Here is a 27473-nt window from a genome sequence, read left to right on the forward strand (position 1 = left end):
CTCTTTCTCTCTCTCTCTCTCTTGCTCTCTCTCCTATTTATCTATCATCTGTCTATCTATTCAGGTTCACTTATGTACATCTGTTTCTCTTCTTGTCTGCCTTATTTAGACAATTTGAAGGGATTCTTGCAACTGTAAAAAACTAATATGCAAATAAAAGCAATCTATTTATAAAAATTTGGCACCAGTATAGGTTCAGAAATCCATGTTGAAATATTTTATGTGGATAAAATCACTTTGGTGATATTATTAGCATTGATTGGTTTGGATATAAGTAAAATGAACTTCAAGCATACATATATATTTTAACCAAAACTCTTCAGCTCTTACTTTTAATTAAGGATAGCTTAAGTAATGACTAGAATGCAATACAGACAGTTATCAAAGGTACATTTGAAACTTAAAAGAAGAGGAAAGAGTTGTGTTTAATCACTGGAATGTATATAAATATATGTTTTTATAATTTTTATGTAAAAGTTTTATTTAATTCTTTATATACAAATTATTCTTCTCTAGGCTTCTAGCTTTAGAAAATCAATCTAATGAAGTAAAACTAACAAAGTTTGCCTGAAACCAAAATTAATGTTTCTTTAACTTACCACATATTCTAGATTTAACTATGTATTTTCTTTCTTTTAGATGAAATGTTTGTCTAATTACTGTAATTAATAACTTTCTACTAAAATAAAAAAAAAAACTTTTTCCTCTTAAATTGGTATGTATACATTGGGTAGGTGAGGGATGTACTCACGGTGACCAGGCGTGAAGCCCTTTAGTGACTGGAGTACAGGTAAGAGGCAAATTTAGTTAAGGAAGATGGGACAGTTTATGGAGAAGTGCCAGAAACTAGCCTCAGTATTAATTGCCTGGAGAATTGCACGCAGTGTGGCAGAGCTAAAACGTAGACCTCAAGTCAGAGATAAAAAAGGCTAGGAAAATAATAACTCTAAGTTGAATATCTCATAGGCATAGTTCCACAGAAGCCCGACACATCTCAAATAATCGTAAGTATTTTTATTTTTAATTCACCAAAAATTATACAAACTTATGGTATACAGCATGTTGTTTTCAAATATATAAACATTATAGAAGAATTAAATTGAGTTAATTAACGTGTACATTATCTCACTTATATGTGGAATCTAAAGAAGTTGGACTCATAGAAAGTGGAGAGGAGAACGGTGGTTACAAGGGACTGAGCGCAGGGGGATTGGGTTGATGTTGGTCAAAAGATACAAACGTTCAGTTAAATTGCAAGAATAAGTTGAAGAGATGTATTGTACCATGCGATGACCATAGTTAAAACCAATGTTTTGTATTCTTGAATTGCTAGGAGGGTAGACTTTAGGTGTTCTCATCTCAAATGATTGTAATTAAACTACAGTGATAGATGTCTCAGGCAGAATTATAAGTTTATGTAAAAGGCATTGATTTGAATCAAACACATAGAAATTCACAGTATTTGAGAAAGCTGACCCACCTGGAATAAAAGCAACAATGACTTCTTATGTTTGATTTCAGAAGGCTAATTTTTTGTATTCGGGAAGCAGAATAACTAAGCAGGTCATCCTCTTCAATGCACTCATGAGGTGGCTAAGGAGGATGACTGAAAAGAAAACACATCCAAGAAGTGGAGGCAAAAGTGATGGAGAATATTCAACCGGAGCGTCACTACATTCTTAAAGCTTTCTATTTCTTTTATTGCTAAGAAACTATGATTTTTCTTTTGGATGGCTAATTTCCAACATGGTTTGCCTGCTTGACTAACTCTCAGGATTCCAGTTTTGCTAAACATTATCTTTGCTTACTATTTAGACTTTTCCTAGCTTGTCTCAAACAATGTGTGGTTTCATCTACCATATGCATGAGGTTGAGTTTCAAATTCAAATAGCTCCCAGCCAAACTATTTCCAACTATATATATTCACTTGAATGTTTAAAAAAGTACTTACTGTAAAAAATTACAAAATTACATTTAATATCTCTTTTTCTCTTTCCCCTTTTCCTACACACACACACACACACTCACACACACACTATGCACACTCTTATCCACAAACTCATACAGGTATTGTATATAAACAGGCATTCACACACACTCAAAAATGCTTTTTTATCTTTTATTTCATTGAATGTCAAACTATTAAACAGGCAACTATAATTTTATCTTAAAAAATGTAAATTAGTTTTAACGATATTGTTACTGTGAATTTTAGTGGAATTGCAATAACACAAATGGAGGTTTAATGGTAGTAGGTAAGAATTGCATTAAAACAGGAAAAAAAATGACGAAGTTACAGAGAGGAGTATACATGTTTGAAATGGAATTGCATTCATTATTTTAAAATTGGGAAGACGGTGATATTAAAAGTTGGTATGAAAAATAGGTTAAATGCATAAAATAAGATTTCTGACCACATGAATGGGAAGCAATTAGTCATAAAAATATTTCTGGGAAGAAATTTTATGATCTTCTTATAGCTGAGTAAAGAATATTATATTTATGCTTACATTATGCAAAAAAGGGAATATAAGTCTTCAAATAAAACATTTAAATAAAATCAGTCTATAAATTGTGGTAGCTGTTAGTAGCTATGTAAAAATTTATTTAATTAATAAAATATTTAGTGGCTTAGACTTTCAGGTTCTCAGAGTTATGACTGCTGTTGACATAAAGAGAAATAATCAAATAGAAATTTTAAAATGAAAGATAATTGAATAATCTTGTCTAGCAATGATATTGGAAAATACTGTCTTTTGAAAGTTTTTATTACCCTCCTTGTCTAATAACTGATTTTTTGAAATAGATCATAAAGTTATAAATTACTATACCTTTTAACATAATGATTAGTGATACAGCATATTAAAAATAGAAAAAGTTAATTAAATATACATTTAGGAAAATGTAAAATCACCAGATTATCTTAAAGACCCATTTTTCTGTTTTTGATTCTCACAGTTTTTCAAAAGAAATGTATAGAAACCTGCAAAATTATGAGAAAAAAAATAAACTGTAACAAGAGCAAACTTTAAAATTATCCCTGCTAATATTCCTGTTGTGATTAATCATGATCTTTAACTGACCTGTCAAACATGGCCAAATGTAAGATATAATATGGCTTCCAACTTTTATAGATACTTCAAAATACACTAGTTTCTCCAGAGGAAATTTGTAGCATTTTAAAAAACACTCACTTCATAGGTTTTTGCAAAAACATTATGATCATATCACTATATGCAGAAAAAGCATTTCATAAAATACAACACCCAATTGTGATAATTCTCAATAAACTGGGAATAGAGAACTTCCTTAGCCAGAAATAGAATATTTACAAAATCCCTATAGCTAACTTTATTCTTAATGTTGAGAAACTTGAAGCTCCCCTACTAAGATTCAGAGAAAGGCAAGGATGTCTTCTTCTCACCACAGCTTTTCAATATCATACTGAAAGTTCTAGCTAATGCAATAAGAAAGGAAACAAAATGTATAAGTATTGAGAAAAAAGAAATAAGCCTATTTTTGTTTAAAGATGGCAAGACTATCCATGTAAAAAACCTAAAGGAATCAACAACTACAACAAATAACTTCTGGAACTAGCAAACAATTATAGCAAGGTTGCTGATTACAAGTCTAATGTACAAATGTCAGTTTATTTTTTATAGACCAGCCATGAACAGTTAAATTTGAAATAAAAAAAACAGAAATAACATTACTTTTATATTAGCTTCCCCCAAAATGGAATACTTTAGGTATAAATTGAAAAAAATATGTACAAGCTTTATACAAAAAAACTATAAAATTCTGATGAGTTAAACAGAAAAGGACCAAATAAATGGAAACATCCCATGCTCATAAATCAGAAGACTCAATATTGGCAATATGTCATTTCTTCCCAATTTGGTCTATAGATTCAATAAAATTCCAATCACATTCCAGTAATGTATGTTGTGGACACTAGCAAGCTAATTCTAAAGTTTATATGGAGCGGCAAAAAACACAGAATAGCCAAAGCAATATTGATTGATAAGAATAAATTGAAGGACTGTCTATACCCATCTCTAAGGCTTACTATAAAGGTACAGTAATCATGACAGTCTGGTATTGGCAAAAAGAGACAAATAGACCAATGGAACAGAATAGATAACCAACAAATAGACCTGCCTAAATATAGTCGACTGATTTTGGAACAAAAAGCAATGCAGTATAATGTAGCAAAGATAATCTTTTCAGCAAGAGGTACCAGAATAACTAGACATGCAAAAAAAGTGAGTCTAGACACAGATCTTACACCCTCCACAAAAATTAACCCAACATGAATCATAGGATCAAATGTAAAACGTAAAACTATAAAACTAAGAGGTAACAAAGGAGAAAATCTACATGATCATCAGTATGGAAATAACGTTTTAGGAAGAACACCAAAGCCATGATCCCAGAAAGAAATCAATCATTAAGCCAGCCATTGAAAACTTCTGCTCTGCAGAAAACAAAGTCAAGAGAATGAAGAGGAATGCCACAGACTGGGAGAAAATGTTTGCAAAAGATAAATCTGATTAAGGGGAGTTGTGTAGAATTTACAAAGTACCCTTAAACCCCGATAATAAGAGAAAGTCTGATTGAAAAAATAGCTCAATAACCTTAACAGACACTTCATCAAAGAAGACACATGCATGGCAAATTAGCATAGGAAAAGATGCTCCATATCGTATGTCATAAAGGAAAGGCCAGTTAAAACAACAAGATAACAAGATACCACTATCCACCTATTACAATGGTCAAAATCTAGAACACTGACAGCACCAAATGCTGACAATGATGTTGAGAAACAGGAACTGTCGTTCACTGCTGGTGGGAATACAAAATGGGACAGTTACTTAAGAAGGCAGTTTGGCAATTTCTTACAAGACTAAACATATCCTTACCATATGATCCACCAATCGTACTCCTTGGCATTTACCTAAAGGAGTTGAAAACTTCCACACAAACCTGCACACAGATGTTTATGGCAGTTTTGTTCATAATTAACAAAACTTGGAAGAAATCCAAATGTACTTCAGTGGGTGAATGGATAAATAAACCGCAGTAAATCCAGACAATGGAATATTATTCAACAGTAAAAAGAACTGAGTTATTAAGATGTGAAAATACAGGAAAGGAACTTAAATGCACATTGCTAAGTGAAATAAGTCAATCTAAATCCTTTATATATTACAGGATTCCAACTACATAACATTCTGGAAAAGACAAAACTGTGAAGACAGCAGAAGAGAATTGGTTGCCAACAGATGACGTAGAGGTGAGAAGGATGAAAAGGCAAAGCAAATAGTTTAAGGACATTGTGTAAACTCTGTATGTTACTATAATTATATATATGTGATATTGCAAATGAATATTACATTATGCATGTGTCCAAACCCCTAGGATGTACAACATTGAGAGTGAACCCTAATGTAAATTACAGCCTTTGGATGATGATGATGTGTCAATATAGGTTCATCAATTGCAACAAATATGCCTTCTGGTGAGGGATGTTCATAGTCCCTCACCAGAGCAAGCTATACAACATGTGTGGGGTCACAGGCTACATGGGAAATTCCTGTACCATGCTCCCAATTTTGCTGTGAACCTAAAACTTCTCTGAAAAAAAAAAAAAGAAATCTTAAGAAAACATTGAACAACATTATAGGTAATATCTTCAATGATAATTTCATAGAAAACGTGATGTTTTAAATAGAACCATTTTGAAGTAAAATTTATTAATGCACATCATTTGATCAAATGGGTTTACATGGTAGTTGATTTATAATGATAGCAAATAACAGAAAAGATGGAATGAACAGTACAATGAACATACCACACAATTAAATGATATCCCCTGAGGCCATTTTTATATAGACTTGGAAAAAGAACTGTACCGAGTCAATTCAAGCTTAAATACAAGAGATTGGCAACACTGGTCGTGTGTTGCTTTTTAAAAAAATTTAGGTGACAATTTTCAGATCTATCATGAAAGTCAAAAACACTTACCAATTCTCCCTGAGTTTGGAGGATCACTCTGGAGATGAGGCTGATTGATGTTTTTGGCCAAGAACAACTTTTTTTTTTCATCAATACAAATATCTGATTTTCTGAAATGTGTGAGACGTGAGATGTGTGAATGAATTCTGAATTGAATTTTCAATAATGTAAAAACATCTACGTATTTTCTTAGAAAATGTCAAGACAAAGTTTAACAGCCATCTATATTGGTAGACTATCTGATTTTAAGTTATACTACCCTCACACAAATTCCTATAGAGCAGTCAGAATGGATTTATTGCATAATAAACCATTAGATAGCTAAAATAATCTCCAGTTGATTGAACTATTTCAAGTTTATTATCAAGATAGCATAAGACATTTTTCTTTCAATCTCATGATAGGTAATCCTGCAGTGTTTTTCTAAACTTTATTTTCAGGTTTTAAATATGATTTAAAGAAAAAGATGAAAAAATGTTCGTTCTATCATTTTATGCTGAATTCTAATAATTCTTGTCTTGCCCATTCTTGTCTTGCCCATTCTTTTCGATATAGTAACAATAGATAAAGCACAAGGTACCTATCAGGCATTGCATGTTTATTATGTACATGTATTTTTCCAATAACCCTTTAAGTTAGTATTCTTATAATTATTGCCGTTTTATAGATGAAGCAACTTGTGAGTGTTATTTCGACTACCACTGTTGTAGATAAATAATTTACTTTTCCATACTCAAAGATATAGTAAGTGACAAACCTGGATTAAAACTAGTTATTTTCAATTCCAAGCCAATATACTATAATGCTTCCCACACAAATGGCAATATCACATATACTTTGGACCTTTTGAGTTCATATTATCTATATCAGTACTGATTTTGGACAGTGAAAAATAGTTATTGATTGCAATGTTATCAATAATCCAGTATCAATAGTCTTTTAAAAGACTATAAGCCTGCAGTATTACAGAAAGACACGATTATTCAATTAATTTTATTCATGGATTTAAAAGCATTTATTTGAATATTTTACTGTATTTGAAGAATTTGAACAATTAAAAATGCATGAAATTTTTAAATCTATAAATTGTAAGGAGAGATTTTAACATTTTATAAATCCAGTATCAATCAAAGGAAATTATATTTGAGAAATTAAATTTAACATCTAACAAATATTGGTACTGTCACTCATAAAAGGGTCAAATTACTTTATGCCAAAAAGGGATTCCTGGAGTCCATTATTCAATTTAATGAATGTAATCAAATGAGAAAAATAAAAGGTGTTAATCAAAGGGGAAAATTCTAGAAAAGTTTCTCTATTGAGGATGTATCCGTGGTCATAGTGACAAAGTTAATGAGATTTTGACATGTGGATGTTAAATCTCTTGTTAAGGGGAAAAATGTGTCAGATCTCTGAAGGATCTTAGCATACATTTGCCAAAATCGATGGTTGTAATACATAAAAAGCTTAAATTTCTATTTTACATTATCATTTATTTCTAAATGTAGCTAGCTTTATTTAAAAAATAGAACATTCACACATATACGTATGCATACATACACACACGAATCTCCCCAGGGGAACACATTCATTTCTAGTAGTATTACCAAGATTCAAGCACATGGGTAATGTGCTGCCCTACCAGATTGCCATTGCTATGATGTCCCCAGGAGACAGAAACTTTTCAGCTTCATCGTATTCTTACAGAACCACTGTTGTATATGGGCCTATTGTTAAACATCATTATGCAGTATATGGCTGTACTAAAAACGAAATGAATCAGGATACACAGGGTTTGTGCTACGAATTTAGGGTAATCTATTATTAGAAAAGCCTATCACAATTATTTGTTATCTTATTCTCTATCTTAGAGATATTTTGTCTTGGTTAATAAGAACGTTGACAGTTATGAAAGAGAAAAGTATATAATAGCAATTTAAAGAAGAAATAAAAACTAAATAAGCATGATATAGAGACAATTAACTAGTTTTTAAAAAAAATTTTTATTATGCATTTGGAAATACAAGAATTGGAATTATCACTGTAAACTGTAAAGTAAAAACCAAAAAACAAGAACCTTTGCGCTTTGCAAAATGTTAATGGCAGCATTTTAAAATGTGGTCTTTCAAACCATTTTTATAAGCTCCTAGCCTTTAAAAAATTAAATATAAGCTCTCAGTTTTTATATTTAATGCTCTTTCCAAATTGAAAAGTAAGTACATAAACTATTTCAGAGTAGCTGATTTCAGGATGTTTGCAGACTTTTTTTTTTTTCTGTTATAAGACACTTCTAATAACCAATGTTGCTTATTACCATTATGAATGAGGGAAAATTATAAAATAAAATTTGTGTTTTATATCTGTATCTGTTTTCATATCTGATTTTTCTGAGGAGCCAAAATAGTGTGAGAAAAATTAAACCCTCAACAAGAAAAAAAAGGAAAAAAAATGTAGTAAGCATTTTGCTTGGGTGCTTCATACACAGTAGTCTTTTCAACTCTACTTTAGAGAAATTGACAATGAGTCACTGTGTGCGATATACTCACTCTGGAGAACCAGAACCACACCCATACAAAGTTCTAGGCTGAGAGCAGATTTTACTTGCTCTGGTGTCCTGAGCTCCGTTTTCTTTCTGCATTGATTCAGTGCCTTGCACAAGCCAGACTTTCACCTCAATTGTTTTTGCATAAGTTTAATATTTCCTTAGGCAACCTTCAGGCAAACCTGAGCTGCTTGCATGGTCTGCCAAGTTATTTTCTAAGACAGCAGTTATTATTTTTGTTAGTGCTCTGTTTACATGCCTGCGCAGGTTTTGGCCAATGTCATTTTCCTCATAAGCCCTGGAATCGTTTGCGGTGATTTTGCAGAATGCAGTCTTTCACAAACATATATATTGTACCCAAGCAGATATAAAGATGTTACTGGAACACCTTGCTCCAGAAAGCAAAGATGCTTTCAAGAATAGGAGAGGTGTACCTAAATGTTAAAGGGGCTAATAATGTTAATAGGAAAGCCATTGACTAGGCAGTGATAATGGACAACATAATGGAATAAAAAATAGAAATATTTAGAATATATTGACACAGTCAAATCCCACCAGTATGCTCACATGGAAAAACTATAAATGAAAAATTCATAAAAAATTAAGACGGGTGACATTATTATTAGTAGTATACATCTTTATTAATTTGTCTTTATTTAAAAATAAATAATTGTATTAGATGTTTGTTCATTTGCTTTTTTGAAATGGAGTCTCACTCTGTCGCCCAGGCTGGAATGCAGTGGTGGTGCAATCTTGGCTCACTGTAACCTCTGCCTCCTGGGTTCAAGCGATTCTCCTGCCTCAGCCTCCTGAGTAGCTGGGATTACAGACGTTCACCACTATGTCTGGCATATATATATATATATATATATTTATTTATTTATATTTATATTTATATATATAATATATTATATATAAATATATATATATAATATATATTATATATAAATATATATATATATATATATATATATAAAATACCCAGCCTGTATTAGGTGCTACAAGTTTATATGTGGTTCCGATTATCTCACAATGTTAAGCATTTGTCTGAATAAAATCTAAATTTTGGGAACAGTTTTCCAAGTAAAAAATAAAGAAGCCTAAACAAAGGGAACTGAGAATAAGCCAAAGCATCCTGAAAAAAAAAAAAAAAAAAGAATATTAGGAAAAAAAGAAAGGCTTATCAGCTCCATTTCTCAACAAGGTAGTCAGGTTAAAAAGTACTTCCCAAATCTGATGGAAGATAGCAACTTGATCTACTGTCAGAGAGAATACCAACCTTTGCTCTCACCAACTCTGCTTTCCAAGGTGACATAAGCTTTGGATCATCTACCAAAATGTAATATATGACGCACATAGGAAAGCATTATATTTCTGGAAATTAAAGCAATGTGTGAAATTAAGAAAATTAAACTTGGACAACATGGGGATAGATAGAAAAAGCTTCAAGTTAAAAAGACATGCATGAGGTTTGAATGTTCTTTTGATGTAGGAAATGAGCTCTATAAAAGAGTGGCCTACATCAATGTTGTAATGGAGATTATTGAGAGAACTTAGAAGATACAATGAGGACTCATGTTTGACCTGGAAATCAGTTGATTGACAAACCAGACTGCGTTTTTTTTTTTTAATTTCTAGCTCTGCAATTATTATTCACTCTTTGAAAAGTGTGAAAAAAGTATGAAGATAACAAGGAAATAAAATATATGATACAATAACTTTAAGTAGTGTAGGAGTAAAAATAAAATTCTATACTCATTCAGTAATTATTGTGTTGTATGTCATTTGAAGCATGTAGGAGTATATGACAAAATGATTTGTTAAAATGTAAAATTAGTACAAGAAAATGTGAAATTACTTAAGAAAACTATTGCTATAAAAGTCAAAAAAGTGATTCATCATATGTGTAGACTCTTCATTTTTTAGAATAAATGTATTTACAGTTGATAAATTAACCATTAAACAAAGTAAAAAAAATCAATAACTGTCTGCAACAAAAGATCCTTGGATATGATTACTTATAGCAATGGTCCCCAGCCTTTTTGGCACCAGTGACAGGTTTCTTGGAGGACAATTTCTCCACTGCTGAGAGGATTGGGGGTGATGATTTCAGGATGAAACTATTTCACCTCAGATCATCAGGAATTAAATTCTTATAAGGAGTGCACAACCTATATCCCTCATATGTGCAGTTCATAATAGGGTTCCCGCTCCTATGAGAATCTCATGCCTCTGCTGATCCGACAGGAGGTGAAGCTCAGGTGATAATGTGAACGATGGGGAGCAGCTGTAAATATGGATAAAACTTCACTTGCTCACCTGCCGCTCACCTCCTGCTGTGTGGCCAGTTCCTAACAGGCTATGGACAGGTACAGGTCTGTGGCCTGGGGGCTGGGGACGCCAGACTTATAATACTTACTACAATTTCCTATTGTGTTTATGTGTTAACGTCACTGCTTTTTTTTGTCTAAGTGTCACATTTTTCTGTTTACTATTATTTCTGACATACAAGACACATCAATAAATATTACTGAAGTAAAGGAAAGAAATTAATGACGAAGAGAAACCAATAAATTATTAAACTTTATCCAAAATGTTCCTAGAATGTAATAAAATTCTACAGACTTAAATTTTAAAAAGATTTCTGTTAAACTAAAAAAAAAAAAAAAAAAAAAAAGAGACTATTCAAAATTATAGAGAAAATTGTCTGAGGATACCCCCAAATAATAAATTAAACTAGAAACATGATGCAGATTTGACTTTTATTTTATTTTACTTTATTTATTTATTTTTTTTGAGACGGAGTCTTGCTCTGTTGCCCAGGCTGGAGTGCAGTGGCGCGATCTCGGCTCACTGCAAGTTCCGCCTCCCGGGTTCACTTCATTCTCCTGCCTCAGCCTCCTGAGTAGCTGGGACTACAGGTGCCCGCCACCACGCCCGGTTAATTTTTTGTATTTTTAGTAGAGATGGGGTGTCACCACGTTAGCCAGGATGATCTCGATCTCCTGACTTCATCATCCGCCTGCCTCGGCCTCCCAAGATTTTACTTTTATTACTATTGATTCAGAAATCCTAAATAAAGGATGCATAAATCATGATCTTCACCTTCATCTTGCTCTTCTTCTAGCTTGAAGCCCCATAAAAAACAGTAGGGGCATTGGTCTGGGATCCTTTGGATCGGTTGTGTCCTCACTTTACAGGGTCTTCTAAGGCTACCCAACTTTGAGATGCAACTTTATGACATACTAGGCAAGAATGGACTTCTTGGAGAAACACATGATTGCTTATTTACTAGCTTGGTAGTAAAACAAGTGGAAAGTATCTCAGAAGTCCCTGAATTTCTTACCAATTGTCAAATCTAGACCTTTGTGTCTCACAGAGATTAACACTTTTTTTCTTTTTTTCTTTTCTCTTTGAGGCAAGATCTCACTCTGTCACCCAGGCTGAAGTGCAGTGGTGCCATCAAGGCTCACTGCAGCCTTGACCACCCTGGCTCAAGTGATCCTCCCACCTTGGCTTCCAGAGTAGCTGAGACTATAGTCACGTGCCACCACGCCTAGCTAATTTTTATATTTTTCGTAGATTTGGAGTTTCGTCACGTTGACCAGGCTGGTCTCGAACTCCTGGGCTCAAGCAATCCACCAGCTCCTGCCTCCCAAAGTGCTGGGAGCCACTGCACATGGCCTGAGATGAACATATTCTTGATTAGAAGTTAACATAGTAAAGCCACCAACTCTTGAAATTACAAACTAATAAAATATATTAATAATTAGAATTTTTTAAAAATTATTTTACTGAATAGAACGGGGCAAATATTTGCAACCATATATTTGATAAGAGTTGATTTCCACAATATTTGAGACTCCTACAACTCAACAGCAAATAAATAAATAAAAATAAATAAATAAACAAACTCAAAAAAATGGGCAAAGGACTTAACTAGACATGTCTCTAAAGAAGATATACAAATGGTCAACAGGTATATCTATATCTATATCTATATCTATATATAGAAAGATCAACATCACTAATCATCAGGGAAATATAAAGCAAGATGACAATGAGTTATCATCTCACAACTATTAGGTTAGCTATTATTAAAACATCAAAAATTAATATGTATTGGCTACGTCGTGGAGAAATCAAAACCATTTTCCACTGTTGTTGAAAATGTAAAATAGTGCAGCTGGTATGGAAAATAGCATGGAAGTTCCACAAAAGAAATTAAAAATAGAACTACCATATGATCTAGCAATCATATTTTTGGGCGTATATATAAAAAATTGAAATTAGAATCTCAAAGTGATATCTGCACTCCTATGTTCAGTGAAGCATTATTCTCAATAATATTCAAGATATGGAAATGTCCCAAATGCATATCAAAAGGTGAAAGAAAATTTGGTATACATATAAAATGGAATATTATTCAGCCTTAAAAATAAAAGAAATGGTGCTCTTTGCAACAACATAGATGGACTTAGCAGATGTTACGTTACATGAAATAATCCAGTCACAGATGGACAAATCCTGCATTATTCTTCTTATATGAAGCATATAAAATTGTCAAATGTATAGAAGTTGGCAATTGAATGGTAGTTACTTGAGAATGGAGAAAGAAGGAGATGTGTGTTTTGTTCAGCAGATATGACATCACAATCCTAAGCTATTTTTAATAGTGTGGTGATGAACACATGAGTGCATGTATCTTTTGGTAGAATGATCTGTTATCCTTGGGGCATACAGTAGATGCCCAATAATGGGATTACTGGATTGAATGGTAGCTCTGTTTTAAGGTCTTTGAGAAATATCCAAACTGCTTTCTACAGTAGTTTAACTAACTTACATTCCCACCAAAAGTGCATAATTGTTCCCCTTTTCCTCTGCAGCCTCACCAGCATCTGTTGTTTTGTAACTTTTAATAACAACCATTCTTACTGGTGTGAGATGGCATCTCATTCTGATTTTGACTTGCATTTCTCTGATGATTACTGATGTGTAACATTTTTATATGTTCTTTGGCCACTTGTGTGTTTTCTTTTGAGAAATGTCCACTATGTCCTTTACCTATTTTTTAAATATTCTTATTATACTCTAAATTCTAGGGTTCATGTGCACAACGTGTAGGTTTGTTACATATGTATACATCTGCCATGTTGGTGTGCTGCACCCATTAACTCGTCATTTACATTAGGTATTTCTCCTAATGCTATCCCTCCCCCCTTCCCCCACTCCCACTCCACATCAGGCCCTGATGTGTGATGTTCCCCACCCTGTGTCCAGATGTTCTCATTGTTCAATTCCCACCTATGAGTGAGAAGATGCGGTGTTTGGTTTTCTGTCCTTGTGATAGTTTGCTCAGATGTTGGTTTCCAGCTTCATCCATGTCCCTTCAAAGGACATGAACTCATCCTTCTTCATGGCTGCATAGTATTCCATGGTGTATATGTGCCACATTCTCTTAATCCAGTCTATCATTGATGGACATTTGGGTTGGTTCCAAGTCTTTGATATTGTGAATAGTGCCACAATAAACATGTGTGCATGTGTCTTTAGAGCAGCATGATTTATAATCCTTTGGGTATATAAATAAGTAATGAGATGGCTGGGTCAAATGGTATTTCTAGTTTTAGATCCTTGAGGAATCGCCACACTGTCTTCCACAATGGTTGAACTAGTTTACAGTCCCACCAACAGTGTAAAAGTGTTCCTATTTCTCCACATCCTCTCCAGCACTTGTTGTTTCCTGACTTTTTAATGAGCGCCATTCTAACTGGTGTGAGATGGTATCTCATTGTGGTTTTGATTTGCATTTCTCTGATGGTCAGTGATGATGAGCATTTTTTCATGTGTCTGTTGGCTGCATAAATGTCTTCTTTTGAGAAGTGTCTGTTCATATCCTTTGTCCACTTTTTGGTGGGGTTTTTCTTGTAAATTGGTTTAAGTTCTTTGTAGATTCTTGATATTAGCCCTTTGTCAGATGGGTAGATTGCCAAAATTTTCTCCCATTCTGTAGGTTGCCTGTTCACTCTGATGGTAGCACTTCTAGTTAAGTATTGTAGGATTTAAGAAGATACATCTCATGTTAAAAACTTTTAACACACAGGCACACACACACACACACACACACATGCAAACATAAAGCAAAGGAGCACAAGAATACACTCAGTATTGAACAAGTTTACCATCTAGAATATGGTGACAGTAATGCAAATGTATACATATGTCCAAACTCCCCAAATTGTATGCATTACTTATGTGCAGTTTCAAGAATTTCCTGGGAAACACTGAAAAAAAAAAGAGTAACAAGGGAGAAATTATCCTGAAGATATTTCTTGAGGATATTTAAAGATGCAATTGAGAATACATACAAGGATATTTACAGTGAGTTGTTTGGAAAAAAGTTTGAATCGATAAAACAATCCAGATGTGAAAACAAAAATGGACAGATTTTACAATATACATTTTTATGTGTTTGTGTATATTTGAAGACATTATAAGTATGTACAAATATGAGATTGAGAGAAAATGTCTCAAATAATTATAATAAGAGATGGGCATTCCTGAAGTAAAAATAATTTCTACAAATTAATAAAAATAGTATATGAACAAGTAATGACAGAAGATAAAGACAGGAGTCCAAAAATATTGTTAGTCACTGATGATTACCCATATTCAAATTAATATATTGTTATACTGCTTTTGTTTTGATTTATAAAAGTCAATTTATTGAGAACATCTAATAATAGACTAGCATTAAAAAACATTCTCATGCACTGCATGTAGATGTGAAAATTAGAATAATCTTTTTAGAATGTATTCTTCTGTATTTGAAAATTAAATATGCATTACTGTTCAGCCAAGGATGCCACTCAACAGAGTATTTTATATCATGTATTAGATTCAAATCCAGTAATGAGTTTAATAGCAAAAATATTTTGGAATTGAAGTTACTTTTTTCATGAAACTGCATCTAATGATTATCTTTATGACATTTAATTCATTCATTATATTTAGTTTCCCAGCACTATGTAGTTTCACAGACCCATTTGTTATATTTGAGGAGAAAATTTAAGATTTTGAAAAACATAATTACATTAGCATACATTGAAAGCAAGAATAAAACAGCAATAAATGAGGAGAAAGTATAAAACACTATACTTATTTATTCAGAGACAAAAACAAATTCAATTTAGTTACCCATTGGCTTAGAAAGCCTGAGTTATTACTGATGCAAGGGATCAGAAGCAAACTAGGTGTCCAAGCAACAGATCTGGTGACAAGCATTCACGGACCCAATGCAAGTAAAATTCCTTAAATAAAAAAAAAACTGAAATAATGAACAATTATTGGTTTTAGAGCAACAAAATACTCTTACCTAGGAATCAATAGTGCCTTGTGAATTATAAACTAGCAATACTTTTTCTTAATTAATTCAAAGAGTGGAACAAAATTTGATCTCTGATGGAAGATAAAACACTCAGTACTAAGAGGCAAAGCATCCTTTGTTGGTCACCGTTATCCCAGAAGGTGAAACGGAAGTGCTATCCATGCCAAATGAAAAATTTTTTAAAAATTCTGTTTCAGAGTTAATGATCTTTGGACCTATGCATATTTGAGTCTCTCCTGAACTGCTAAATTTTTGTGCTGGATTTTTAGATTTAGTTTAATTCTTCAATTTTTCTAATTTTCATCAGAGGTACTAACACAACTCTAGGGGAAACTCAAAGTAGGTTAAACAAAAAAAAGCTCTTGATTCATCAAACTCTTCCTCCCGAGATCATATATAGTAAATCATCTGATCACCTTCTCGTCTTTTATCAGGATAATTTTATTGGTGCTTCAGGGTCTAATGTTCTTTCGCATTAATTAAAAGCTGATGTCAAATGAATATCCTGCTACTCCTACTTTTTCTGCGAGAATGTCCATTAAAAAATGTGAGGTTTACATTTTAGTATAGTGAGAATTGGAAACAATTTTTCAAAAAACATTCATATTTATACTGTGTTTTTTTCTGTGAATTTACAGTTAACCCAATTAACTTACTTAGCAAAGATAACTTGTTGCTGTCATGGATATTTCATAAACATAAATCATATTTCAAATATAAATGATATGTAAAAATCAAGGAAAAAATTGTGGTTAAGATAAGAAACAAGTTTTCAAATTTATTCCATAAACTTCTCAAAATCAGTGCTTAAATGCATGGAAATACAGAACAGAAACCAAAGTCTGGATGCAAAAATATAGAGTTTAAAGTATATTTTCTAATGTGTAAATTTTAGAGAAAATACACATTATAATGTATTTTTCCTTTCTTGCCTTCATCATCTAGCAATTTCTTGATCTCCTTCCCACATATTCTTATGACCAATAGGCAAAACACTGTTATATTTTATTAAGGATGGAATGTTTAATAATTTATTCTATAAATATTTAGCAAACAATTACTATATGCAAGTAATTATATAAGGCACCAAAATTATTGAATAGATAATGAACAAACACATATTTAGATAATTTGCCTTATTATTTATTATTTCTTTTTAATTCTGTGCCATTTTTATAACTGAAGACATCTTTCTATATACTATGTGGGTAGAGACTCGAAGAAGATGATGAATGAGAGAGAAAAGAGAGCTTGGCAGATATTCAAACTAAATCAATATTTTCAGAGAGAAAGATTTAGGCAAAACCACCATGCTGGTTAAGTGCTGACTGCTTTAGAGTCATGAAAAGATCAAGGACTAGCACATTTAGAAATGTGGCATATGCCGGAGTTTAGCATGATTCATGTCCCTTGATGGACTGTAAATTCAAAAAGATAATTCTGGCTGAATAGATTACAGTAGAGTGGTGTCAACAGCCTGAGGAACCTAGCCAAACAACACTGAACCTGAGCTACAAAGTGCTTTTGGCATTTGTTGTTATTTAGACAATATTGCTATTATAGGGAAAATTTATAGAAAGCATTCATAGAATCTGAGCAATGTATCCCTGAGGTAGAAAAAATATGGTGTCAGGGTAAAGTCGGCTAAATGTGAATTCTTTCAAAAGGAGAGCAGGTCCTGGAGTAATGTGATAGCTGCAAGTGGTTTCTTGGGCAAAATGATAAAACACTGTCTGTAAAATATGTGCCATGCCCAAAACATGTTAGGCTGCTTGAATTCTGGGATTTATAAACTAATGGTTTTGCTAAATTTCGTAACTCTGAATCACAAAATAACAATTGTCTGTAACCTATGTGAGTATTTTAGATTGTCATGTTTTAGAATTTCATATAGTTTTCATGCTTTGTGAACAAAGTCTTAAGCAATATACAGCCTACTACTTTCCTTCTATAACTCCTAACCAAGTTAATTTAGCATAGTTCACTGTATCTCAAAAATGAATGTAGCACATTTAGATCAAGGGACAGTTATACCAATGGGAATACTGGATATGCTATGCTTTTTTAAAAAAAGTTTTTTTCACTTACTCTAAGACATAAGAAACTTCTACAGCCAAATCTGATTTTATTGGCTCTCAGTGCTTTTTGGCCCTCAGCATAAAATGATGCCGTATTCTTTTTAGCTATTCTGAGTTGACAGAATATAACCCCAATGTAGTTATTGAGATTTGAAGGAGGAGAAATAAATAGCAGCACTTGTCTTTATTCAATTCTGAACAGATTGAGAAGACCAAAGAGTAAGCAGAATAGAAGACTAAATAAGACCTTAATTCCTGATTCAGCTCACACTGAGGAAAGTGATCTATAAAACTTTACTTTATTGATTCAAAGACCCACATCACTTTACATTTTCAGTTATCCAAAATCGGGCTGCATGTAGAGTCAATGTAGCTTTACAATTACTATAGTCAGCTGCAATGCATTGTGTATTGGTTAGCTCATGTTTATTTTCTCCTCCAAACTCAATTATTAGATTTAATCACTCATCAAGCCCTAGGGGGAAATTACTGAAGAGGAGGAAGGCAAAGAAACTACTTATGTACTTATGCCCACAATAGCCACATTCATTCTCTGCACGTGCTTTCATTTAGTCACTGGAATGCATAATACATTCCAAACATTATCAGAGTTAATGCTTAATATTCAATAACATGCTTTAACATGGCTTTGGCCCACAGCATTCCGCATTCATTATCAGTTTTTGTTAAAGACCATGACCTCCGTGACACTTTTTAATCGATATTCTTTAGTCAGCTTGTTAGCATTTCAGCTTCAATTGGAACTATTTACCATTTGCTTCTTCTTGAAGTAGTCTCTGACTTTGATTGGAGTGGCAAAAAACTCACACAGATTTTCAATTTCTGCTATGATGAAGTAATTTTGATAAGCCAAAAGTCCTATCCAGAATGGGTAGAATAGCTAGACAAAATAATGAGAACAATGAAAACAATAATGTCACTGAAGAATAAGCCCCTTAGAATGCTCCTGTGGCAATGAAGTCATTATGATCCAGTACCTAAGATAGAAAGGAACATAGTAAGAATGAGTCAATATTCTCAATATTCTGTTTCACCACTGTTTTTATTCTCCTCTTAGGATTTCACTCTTCTTCATACAGAGTGAGAAAGCTGAGATATCCAGAAGTCAAGAAGTCAGGAGAGATTTCATTAATCTTCACTGGAATGAGAAAACGCAATTTTGGTATTTGTGACTACCAAGGTAAAAAAAAATATTGGGGGCCAAGGTCACAAAGAAAACAAAGGTACAAAGATATGAGCAGGAGAATTAGTCCATTTTCTTCTTGAGCATTTGCCAATATATTATACTGTACTGGAAAAGATGTTGAAAGTCAAGAAGAAAGAATCTAAAAAAAGAGACTAGGCCTTTTTTGGTAATTTAGACCAAATGGAAACAAAATTGCTGGGAGAAAAAAATTTGAATTCAGTACTTGCCAAAAAGAAGAAACTCAATTATACAACAGATATTAATATCTTCTATTTCTATACATCACAGGGGTAAACGTACCAGAAAATCAAACTAGAGAGTACCAAAGAATCACTCAAAGATTACTATCATGGCTTACGTCAGTATTAATGTGGTCTACTCTCATTTTTCATTCCTATCAGAAAATAATGTTCTCTCTCTCTGCAAAATTGTAAAGCATCATTGAAATATTTTATATTTTTATGCATAATGGTGAGGATTAATTTTCTCTGCCAATTTGGCTATACTATGGTGCCCAGTTGTTTGGTCAAATACTAGTCAACTACATGTTGCTGTGAACGTATTTTTAGATGTGATTAACATTTACAATTAGTTGACTTTAAGAAAATGACTTGCAATAATGTGGGTAGATTTTATTCATTCATCTGATGCCATAAGAGCAAGCACAGACGTTTCCTGGAGAAGGAACTCTTTTAGTTAGAGACTGAAACATCAACTCTTACTTGAATTTCCAGCCTACGGGCCTATCTTACAGATTTCATACTTGTGAGTTCTCACAATTGTGTGAATGAATTTATCAAAATTTGTCTCTGTCTCTCCCCTCCCTTTCTCTCTCTCTTCTCCCTCCCTCTCTCTCTCTCTCTCTCTCCCCTCCTCTGCCTCCATAGATAGACAGATAGATAGATATCTTATTGGCTCTGTTGCTTGGGAGATCCCTGACTCATACAGTAACCATTACAACATTACTGTCTAGGCATACAATAACGAAGAACAAAAGAAAAAGAAAAAGAAAAAAAGTGGATACTAGAAACAGAATCCAAGATGTATAATATACTAGAGTTACCACATGTGTATTTAAAAATAAATGGGAATACTATGTTCTCCAATGTAAAGGATGAATAAAAAATTTTACCATAGAATAGAAATAATAAAGAACCAAATACAAATACTAGAACTGGAAAGGAAGTAATGGCTATTAAAAACACAATAGACTATTTGGGCATGAGACTGATCACAACATAAGAGGTTTCCTGTACTAGAAGCCAGATGAGTAAAAATTTCCATGGATGAAAAATAAAAAATTAAAAAGTAGTATGAAAGATATATGACACAGAGTAAATGGATTGATATACATATAATCAGAGTCTCAGATAAAGATAAAATAGACAGACACAGTGGGATAGAAGTTATAACTTAAGAAGGATGTCCTGAGAATTTTCCGAAACCTATGTGGGGTAATTACTTAATAAAATATAAGAATATTGGGCAAATATTATAAAGCAACTGACTCTACTATTGTGATTTTTTGTTTGATTTATCATCTCAAAGAGTCTATTCTTTTTTCTGCCATACATATTTTAATAAAAGAATTTTATATAATATAGAATTGCACTGTCCATATTTGTTGATAGTACAAGATGAGAGCAGTATATGAAAAAAGCAGCATTCATAGGTATTTTTAAGCAAAGTATAATAGCCCAGAATCAATAAGCTGATATTAAATATAAATTTAAGTTTCTTATATAATATAGAAAAAGTTCAGTTTAGCTCAAATTTCAAAGTCTAGATTTACAGAATTCCATGTTGAAATACTTGAATCCCTAAAGAATCTGAACACAATATGAACCATTATTTTAATGCTGTTGACACAGAAATCATGAACTTAAGACATAGAATATAATGATGGGTCACAAAAGAGCCATGATCCTATTATATTTTTACATTTGAAAATGATATGCACCATGTACATTTCTATAACAATGCCACATTTCAAAGGGCATAGGAAATATGTCATACAAGGAATAAGACAAAAAGAAATGTGATGTTTCCATGGTAGGTATGTAGAGAATGTGAAAGAGCTAATTATATAGCCTATAGTTAGTTTGGCATTAATCAAGAAGTGTGTTTAACGTCATGTTTAGAGATTTTACATAATTTGAAAAATGATTTTGAAGGTGTTTGAATAAGGTTGTGTGGAAGCCATTACTTGAAAGAAGACAGAATAGATTGAGGGGATAAGAATGTTTAGAGCTTATAGTTGCTTATAAGTATACTAATATAGTTGAGGAAAGGAGTACTAAGAGAATATACTTAGAAAAATGTAGTATAAATTAAACATAAAATTATTTTATTACGTTATGAAGTTCATTACATTTATTTCAAAACCTAATGTTCCATATATAAAAGAATTCTGTTCCACCATTATTTGTTAAGTTCATCTTTAAAGGCACTGCACAAGATATTTTTGAATATGTAAAAGATGTAGACATCATTTCTGTCCTCAAAGAACAACCAAACAAGTAAACACATATTTTTATTATTAGCTTGAGAATTCTAATGCTGCAAGAAAGGTCCTAAATAGCTCTTTAAGTTCGGAGGGAGAAGTAATTTCCATCTGTTTGTGATAGTGGTTATGATGGCGGTGGGAATATAATGGGATTTTTAAAATTTGAAAAGGTCAATTTCCAGAAATTTTTATTTGATTTGTTTGTTGAGGACTGAAACGGAAATGGAACAAATTATGTACAAGCCCAGGGAAAGTATAGGCAATCACCACGATATATTTAGCCAAAATATCTAGAGCAAAGCAAAATAAATAAATAAATAAATAAATAAATAAATAATAAAAAAAAAGGTTGTGTCGGGTCTTTAGCGACCTTTAATATCAGCGTGAAGTAGTAAAAAATTTGCTGAGTTGTTAAATATGTCTTTAGATATTTTCCCAGGTCTTTGAATATTGTTCCTTTAGAAAGATTTTGATAGCATTTTCTCAAGGAGATTTAAGAATAGCCAGTGTTCTGTTAGTTCTGGTATTGAGCTAATAAGGTCCTGAAGAATAGCATTTGCATTGGGAATATGAAGAAAAGGAGTAATGAAAGGAATATTACAGAGCTAGAATCAGCATTATCTAGGAACTGATTATTCGAATTAAAATGAAGTACACGATGATAGCTTGAAGGCTTCAAGCCTAAGTACCTTGAAGGGTTGTGAAGCCATTAAAAGAAATAAGGCATACAATATGAGGGGAGATTTGAAATTAAATCATGAATTAAATTTTGCTCATGCAGAATATGACTCTAGCCCCTAAAATAAAGAGCGCATGAGAAGCGCATGATATTTCCCGCTTGTAAGCAAAGAGAAGATAACTTCTGATTGATAAATAGATACACTGTTATTAGGAATATAGAATTTAATATTACTGAAGGGAAAATCTTTTTTTCCTAAACCATATTTGGTAGATATAAAAGGTGGCCAAAAGTTCCTCCCATTCGTGCCTACCTAAAAGGTTAGAATGTGAACTTGCTGCTGCTTCTTTCTTCGGAAGGTGGAATCTACCTCTCCACCACTTGATTCTGGGATTTGCCATGTAATTTGCATAGGGCAATGAACCATTAGCAGATATGACAAAAGTGAAGGCTTGAAACACGCTTTTGCACTATAACTTGTCATTTCTGGAACTTTCTTCTAGGCAATCATATGAAGAATAAGACTTAGCCATTCACAGTCATCTTATCTGAGGTTCCAGACATATAAGTGAACCAATGCTATGTTGTCAGCATATGTCTAGATGGAAAGAACTGCTCAGATAACTGCAAGTTTCTTGAGAAATACTATGAAGTGCTGTTTTAAGCCAATGTATTTTCAAGTCACTTATTTCACAGCAAATATGAACCAATACATAAATTGATGTCTACAAGTGGGAATTACGCCGTAACAAAAGCATAAATTATGTGTTTGTTTTTGATACCAGGCACCAGATGCGCTAGATGCACCGCGGAAAAATGACAAGAAATCTGTTAGAAAAGACTAGAAAAATGACTTAAAAGTCTTTTAATACTTTTAAAGGGATTGTCGTATAACAATTAGACACCTTTTTAAGACTTTTAAAGGGATTGCCCTATAACAATTAGCCATGTGGTCTAAGCTAGACAGAACTCAGTTTTATAACATTTTTTTGGATGTGTCTTTTGAAACGGAGTGTATTCAAGGGTGACAGAAAACTCACTGTTTATTTCAGAGGGTTGTATAGGTGGATGTAACAATGACTTGGATTAAATGATAGAGATTGTTTCAATTGCAAAATGGGATCCAACTGATAAAGTTGCATTGACTGTTACTAACTTCAATCACGGTCCATTTGTATAAAAAGCACAGGTCATTACAGTGGACAGAGTGAAAGTTTCATCAAAGGGTAAAGTCAAAAACCAAAGAGATCAATAAACTGGGAAACAATTTCCAGGAAACAGATTAAATATCCACCTTGAATTTGTAATTGCTTCATATTCTCCTATTTTGAACACAAGCATCCATGTTGATTATTTTCTTTTTGCTTCACTTTGTATGTTGGATCTATGGGGGGTAAATAACTTGTCTTTCTCATTCATTTCTTTGGAATAAGAAACAATGCTCTTAAGGACTTACAGCCAATGAACTTCATCTGTATCTGGACCTAATGCAGCTGGTGAGATAATGAATTGTAAACCCAGTGTCCAAACTGAAAAAGAATTTGGTGGTTCATGAAATAAAGATGAACATGTTTTTATGGGTTAGTGGCTTAGATTGAGTTCTACAAAACATACTCTGAGGAAGTTGCTTGCATGTTGTTTATTAGTAAATGCTCTTAGAAACAGGTCTTTGGTGGCCTAATAGAAACCTCTTTAGGCAGAGAAAATTTGAACTTAAATGAAGAGAGGTAAACCTTTGAAGTTGACCCAGGCTGTGACAATGAGGCCAAGCCTTTATGCCCAGCATCCATAGATTACTTATGCAACCTTCACTGAAAGATGTATTAGCAGAGGCACTCTCTTAGTATGAAGACAATTCCTAGGAAGGTGTTAACTTTTGAACTTTTTGAATTAAACTCTCCTGCAGCCAGGGGAAAGATTGCTTTAGTCATTAAAGAATGATCTAAGGTACAGATCATATTATCCACTAGAGTGAGGAATGTAACTAATCACTGGCCAGGGACCTGTTGATAAATTGAAAAAAATGCCCAAAATTCCTCCCATGCTTGCATGCATATCCACTTTAAAAGTAATTTCAGCATCCCCTCTGTCAAGACAAGAATCTCTCTCCTTGCTTCTTGAATTGGAAGTTGGTCATGCAGCTTTTATTTGCTCAGTGAGATGCTTGAAGACATGTCAAAAAATGAAGATAAAGGCCAGGCGCAGTGGGTCACACCTGTAATCCCAGCACTTTGGGAGGCTGAGGCAGGTGGATCACGAGGGCAGGAGATCGAGACCATCCTGACTAACATGGTGAAACCCTGTCTCTACTAAGAATACAAACAATTATCCGGGCGTGGTGGTGGGCACCTGTATAGTCCCAGCTACTCTGGAGGCTGAGGCAGGAGAATGGCGTGAACCCAGGAGGAGGAGCTTGCAGTGAGCCAAGATCCCACCACTGCACTCCAGCCCGGGTGACAGAGCGAGACTCAGTCTCAAAAATAAAAGACGATAAAGTATCACTTGAAAAGAGAACATGAAGGACAGCATGGAGACAGAGGTATAGCAATCTGTGTGGTTCCACAAATCCCAACTAATGTCTAAGACATGCACCATAGCTATCTTAGATAATTAACTCAGAGTTGTCCCAGAACAGAACTGCCTATCCATCCATAACTCTTAAAAATTTTAAATCATTGTTGCATAAAAGCCACTAAATGTTGAAGTGGTTTGTTTTGCACATAATTGATACACATATCCATCACGTATGTATATATAATTATTCTCTTTGATTATAAATTAATATATTTTTAATTCTATATTGCAGGTTTAAGGAACATCGATTGGCTAGATTATTCAAGGATAAAATTAGCTAACAAAAAGTATTAAAAGTGAAGTGAAGTGATAATTTGGAAAAAGTATGAAATAAGTGAAAAAATAAAATGATTTGTGGATAGCACAACCAGTATATGAAACGATCTATAATTGACATGGAAGTACTTGCCCTCATTATTCTATTTGTCCAAGAATAAAATGAATGGAATCTGTGAGCATTTTAAATATGTGTTTATTGCCTAATAATATTCATTTCTCTCATAGGGAAAATGAAACGCACACCATCAGTATGTTTGCAAAAAATTACCATTTGTGAAATAGACCATATAAAATAATTTGAAAAATGCATGCATTATAAGAAAACTACAGCAGGGCAAAGCAACAGGATACTTTCTGTTACCTGATACCTTCTGTTTAGTTTCTTTTCCATATTTAATATTTACAAAGTCATCATTGTTATATATTTACTTGTATGTTTACAAATTATCTATGTTTGTGGTAGTACATTATTTAAGAATAATGTATATGTATATTATATTAAGAATAATGTATATGTATGTATATGTGTATATATGTATATGTATATTATATTATATGTATATATATGTATACATATATTATATAGTATATGTATATTATACATTATATAAATATATATGTTATATAAAGAATAATGTATATACATATTACTTATATGTATATGTATACATATTATTTACATATTATATGTATACATATACATACATACATATATGTTATATTAAGAATAATATATATATACATGTATAATGTACTACCATGAAGATAGATATAGATACACATATATAGATACATAAATACATATACATATATAAACAATGTATATGTGATGAATTGATAAAATTAGATATTAATTTGTAATTATTCTCAACATCATTGTTACACCTAAATCTCAGTGCACATTAGCGTAAGTCATATCTAAAAACCACAGGTTTTCTAACTCCATAACTTTGGCTCTTTCCTCACATATTGTATACACAGACATAATATTCTTTTCTGATTAACATAAGTATTTGTTCTTGAATTACATATTATTTCACCAAAAACAACCCTCCTCTAATTAATCATTATTATGAAAACAAAATCTATTGTGCCATAATATTTGTGACAAATTACCAATTTTCCTTATTAAGATATGTTCAGAATCAAATGATGACCTAACAGAATGTTTAATTATTCACTGAGATGAACCTGTGCGTTAAATTCTTTAAATTACAGATTTTTTATATAGTATGCAAAACAAAGAGAAATTTAAGCTTGCCCTAGTATCATCTGTCCCTAAAAAAGTATGTCAAAACTGATCACCATTTTGACTTCATGTGAGGTCTCATCTTTTACTCTAGGTCCATCTGCTATATATCATCAGGGACAAAATTATTTCAAAGAATATCATAGTGTATCACTTTTATTCTATATGTAAATAGGTAGGGTACGTACTTTTTATGAACACTCATTTAACATTCTTCCATAAAATAGTTATACTATATATAAAAGCACATCCAATTGACGGTAAAATATGTCATACTATATTTTAAGTTCCAGACTAAAAACACAGACGTAATCATGGGCAATTTTTATTTTATCAAACAGAGTAATTCTTAAATAAGTAAGCATACACCCAAAAAATTACACACAGAATGCATAATATTTGGTAAATTTTAAAAAATATTCTTTTATGAAACTACTCAGGCATGTAAAAAAGTTATAAATTAATTTTTAAAGTTATATTTAAATACTAACATAAAACAAGAGCAAAGTACATTTTTATGACACATACATTAAGAACGTATTTTAGAAATGGAAAAAAAACTTCCTAAAACTGGAATATTTAATTAAGAAGCCACCCACATTGATCAAGTTGCTGATTAATCTCATTGTTTTTTAGTGTCCAAGATGGAAGCTGTTATTTTGAGGGAGTTGCTGAAAGGTCTAAGAGAAAAATTCCCCTGGGTTGATGGGACAGGTATCCAAAGCAATCCAAACTATCATTACAAGCCTGAGACACTCAGCATACAAGGATCTCCTCAAGCTCCCTGACTCTCTCTTTAGGTAGTGCTTTTCAGCTCTGGGAGGATGCTACTGCCCACTTCATCTTATCCATGGCTATAGGGGGCAAAAGACAGGGGGCCAGTTCCATGGGAAGGAAGATAGTTTTGCAAATTTCTATAGCTAATGAGGATATATACAATTAATTTTTTTTTTG

The 27473-nt window shown here is 32.7% G+C and overlaps 1 protein-coding gene across 1 annotated transcript in view; it reads right to left on the reverse strand.

Moving 5' to 3' along the window:
• Positions 1–1545: 1545 nt before the first annotated feature.
• Positions 1546–27473, reverse strand: part of LOC112209227 (uncharacterized) — a 108891-nt gene continuing 82963 nt past the window's right edge. Inside the window, exons 2-4 of the mRNA XM_024356655.3 lie at positions 6028–6128; positions 4764–4845; positions 1546–1606 (exon numbers count right to left, since the gene is read on the reverse strand). Coding sequence (XP_024212423.2) covers positions 1594–1606; positions 4764–4845; positions 6028–6128 — 196 coding nt within the window. The 3' untranslated portion in view covers positions 1546–1593. The remainder of the gene's footprint in view (positions 1607–4763; positions 4846–6027; positions 6129–27473) is intronic.

Source organism: Pan troglodytes, chromosome 4 (assembly GCF_028858775.2).
Source record: "Pan troglodytes isolate AG18354 chromosome 4, NHGRI_mPanTro3-v2.0_pri, whole genome shotgun sequence".
NCBI lineage: Eukaryota > Metazoa > Chordata > Mammalia > Primates > Hominidae > Pan > Pan troglodytes.